The 3423-nt window shown below is 52.3% G+C and overlaps 2 protein-coding genes across 2 annotated transcripts; one reads left to right on the plus strand and one right to left on the minus strand.

The window, feature by feature from the left end:
* Positions 1 to 210: 210 nt before the first annotated feature.
* MYCFIDRAFT_64154 (uncharacterized protein) lies at positions 211 to 835 on the minus strand (the record flags this gene model as incomplete). Its single annotated transcript, XM_007927725.1, has 2 exons — positions 211 to 375; positions 428 to 835. 2 exons carry the CDS (start codon positions 833 to 835, stop codon positions 211 to 213), a joined length of 573 nt encoding a protein of 190 aa, XP_007925916.1.
* Positions 836 to 1170: 335 nt separating this feature from the next.
* On the plus strand, positions 1171 to 2978 carry MYCFIDRAFT_215037 (glycoside hydrolase family 79 protein; the record flags this gene model as incomplete). Its single annotated transcript, XM_007927926.1, has 1 exon — positions 1171 to 2978. The coding sequence occupies exon 1, from the start codon at positions 1389 to 1391 to the stop codon at positions 2976 to 2978; it is 1590 nt and encodes a 529-aa protein (XP_007926117.1). The 5' UTR covers positions 1171 to 1388.
* Between the last annotated feature and the right edge of the window lie 445 nt (positions 2979 to 3423).

Genomic DNA, 3423 nt, shown 5'->3' on the forward strand with positions numbered 1-3423 from the left:
TGGTATGAGGTGTTGTCTGGTTCACCAGTCAATGCTCTGTATCTGCTATGGGTATCATTAGCACGTGTCGCCCGCGTCCTGTAGCTAAGTGTATATGCAAGCATCCTCCAACTCCTTCTATGCCGTACTTGCTGTCCGAAACTCGAGCATCCTGGCTCGTTACCTCTCTAGTCCCCCGTACTGTTCCACTCGTGTCCTTGAAATGCGTGATTATGATATCGGCTCATAGTCATCGTCATACGGCAAAATGCATGCGGCGGAAGCAACTCCCACAGCGTTGATAGTTAGGACGATCCAGCTGACAGTGCACAGGATCCAAGATTTGTCCAGCGCCCAGCCGACGAAAAACCGGCTGTCATTTTCGTAGAGTCCGGCCTAGAGGTCAAGTCAACCTCGGGTATGTGTTCTCTCATGTAAGTGGACCTACCACCAATGCCATAGGTATCAACTGTGTAAGCCCTACGATAGATAGGAGCGGAGATATGATTTTCCATCCTGCTTCTCTCGTACTTCTCCCTCCAACGAGAATGGTGATGTATGCAATGATACTTGCAAGCTCGAGGACCACGGCAAAGTTCATGAAGAACCCCGTGCTCCTCCACATGGAACAGAAGCTCTTATCATCGCCGCGACAGTCTTCGTACTGCGGGAACTTGGTGCACCCACCAGTAATGGAGCTACAGCGCTTGTGCAGTCCATATGTGACGCGTATGGGGTCGTGGTCGGTCGGCGAAGTGTACGAGACCCAATTTGGAAGTGCTATAGCGGCTATTGTGCATGCAGCTGCTCCCAGGAATACCCATAGTGAGATTCCATAGACGATTCTGCGTGTCATGTTGGCTGGACGGACGTGGATGTTCGGGGTTCGCGTTATCTCGAGGATAGTTTGGTACGATGTGGCGGTAGGCGCTCAGAGATGCAGCCTGGGAGTGCAAGAGGTGTAGTGAGTGGTTTATAGCAAGAGCTAGAGGCTGCTTCAAGCAGCGATAGTGCTGCAGTATCAATGTCGCCGTTCGGTGCCTGCAGGATCGATCGCAAGGGCGGCGGTCATAAATTTGCCAAGCTGAAGCCTGGGTGGCAGGCGGTGGCAGAGATCACGACATACAGCCTCCCCTCACACCATCTCCATATCATCATCTTGAACCACTCTACACTGTAGCCATCGACCTCGGGAACTGGAACCTACGGCGCTTTCTAGAATAGATGTGCTTAAAAGAGACCTCGCGAATGGTGACGATCAAAATCGACTCCTCCGCTTATACCGCTCTCGAACCAGCTATGATGGTCGTATTGCAGCCTAGGTGGGCTAGGCTAGGCGCAGGAGCGGTGCATGAGGTACGTGCAGTGCAGCAGACTATGGAAAGGCTCCGTGAGTATAATAAGAAACCATGCGGCCCAGCGGTACGAGCGGCCGTCACGCCTGTCACTTGCCTGTCGCCATCATGCTGTCCTCGCTGCTGTTGGTGCCACTGGGCGCATCACTGACCCTTCAATCGCCCATATTGGAAGAACGACAAGACTCGGCTCTTGCCATCGCCATACCGGCCACCGCACCAAGTGACGCTTCGGATGCTGTGCCTCTCGACTACCCAGCCTTGGCCTTCTCGCAACACTCCTTCCATCACTACGCTGGCAACAAGTCGTCCCCGAATGTCTTCTCCCGAAACCTGGTCAACTCGATCGCGAGTAAGCTTGGCACGAATGTCCACGTCCGTGTTGGTGGAACTAGTGGCGATCATGCTACTTTTGTACCATCGCAGACCACCGCGCTGGACAAAGAGGCATCAGTGGGTTCGATCCCCATTGGCATGAAGATCGGCCCAGTCTGGTTCGAGGGTTTTGCGAGCTGGCCAGGAACGAAGTGGACGTACATGACCCACTTCGCCAAGTACGGCGCGCTCGACAATTCGGTTGCTGCCACCAAAGAGTACTTTGAGAACGTGCCCAGCGGAGACCACGAAGCGCTCGAGATCGGCAATGAAATCAACAAATACCCAGGCGTCGACAGACCATCAGCATGGGGAGTCTCTAATTATATCACCGAATGGAAGAACTATAGCCAAACCATCCGACAGCAGGTTCCCAGCAATCCGAATGTTTTCCAAGCGCCAGTCTACATTGGCAACAACTGCCCATGGTGCATTGCTACAACCTTCTCCAGTGGTCAAGGCGATGATGGGAACATCAAATCAGCTGCACTCCACCACTATATGGATTCAAGCGCCAATGTTGACCTCCAGGCCAACTATATGAATCACTCCCGAATCGCATCGCAGCTTGACACTCTCTGCAAGCCTCCGGTGGCCTGGTTGAAAAAGAATCGCCCAAACATTCCACTCCACCTTGCGGAGGACAACAGCAATATCTACAGCACCAACAATTACGACAAGCTGGGCACTTTCGGTAACGCTCTCTGGCTTGTGGACTACATGCTCTACGCCGCCTTCCTCAACATCAAGCGCATGAACGTGCAGCAAAGCACTGGCTTCTCATACTCCTCATGGCGCGGTATCAATAGCGACGCAGGCCCAGCGGCCGTGCTGCCTCCATACTACGCCCACCCCTTCGTCGCCGACGTGATTGGCAACGGACTGAGCAATTTGAAGCTCTACAACATTCCCAACACCGGCGACCAGTTCTCAGCATACGGCGTCTACGATTCCAACGGCAACCCAAAGCGAATCGTCCTGATCAACTTCCAACTGTACTGGTCAGGATCGGGTACTCGCCCGGCCAAGAGCGTCACCCTTACCCTCGGCAGCTCTTTGACCAAGACCGTGAAAGTCGAATACCTGACCGCTCCTGCTGGAGATGTTCAAGACGCCTCGAAGATTTCTTGGAAGGGACAAAGCTGGACGTATGCGAGCAATGGTCAACCTGTAAATGGCCAATCCACGACTCTGAATGTTGCGGCAAGAAATGGCAAGATTGGTCCGATCACTGTACGCGCCAGTGAGGCTGTGCTGTTGACCTTGTAGCGAGGGTGGTGTCTTATGCGTTCGCGAAGCCGGTCAGAGACTAGGATAAGAACTGTAGCAACGTCTCCTAATCGGTTTCTACGTATTATAGACGGACTTGCGCGAAGCTCATAGCAAATGTAGCCGGGAAGGAAGCACTACTAAGCGGCTTCTCGGATGCATAAGACACGCTGTAATAATACAATCTAATGCTTAATAAGAGTACGTCTTCCTTCGTTGTTCAAAGTGTCTTTTTGAAGTTCAAGATAAAGTCTTAATGTTAGTAAGAGACCGCCGCAACGAGGCAGGAATGGCTGGGATGAACGCTCTAGACTTCTACTCGTGCGCGTTGCTATACATACAAGCAAAAGATCCCTATATTACTAGACCAGAAAGGGATCTTACTGATTGTCTAAGGCCTGTTTTGAAGTGTAGCAAGAATGTAAAGCTGGAGAGGATCTTCTTG

The sequence above is a fragment of the Pseudocercospora fijiensis genome (genome assembly GCF_000340215.1).
Source record: "Pseudocercospora fijiensis CIRAD86 unplaced genomic scaffold MYCFIscaffold_4, whole genome shotgun sequence".
Lineage (NCBI taxonomy): Eukaryota > Fungi > Ascomycota > Dothideomycetes > Mycosphaerellales > Mycosphaerellaceae > Pseudocercospora > Pseudocercospora fijiensis.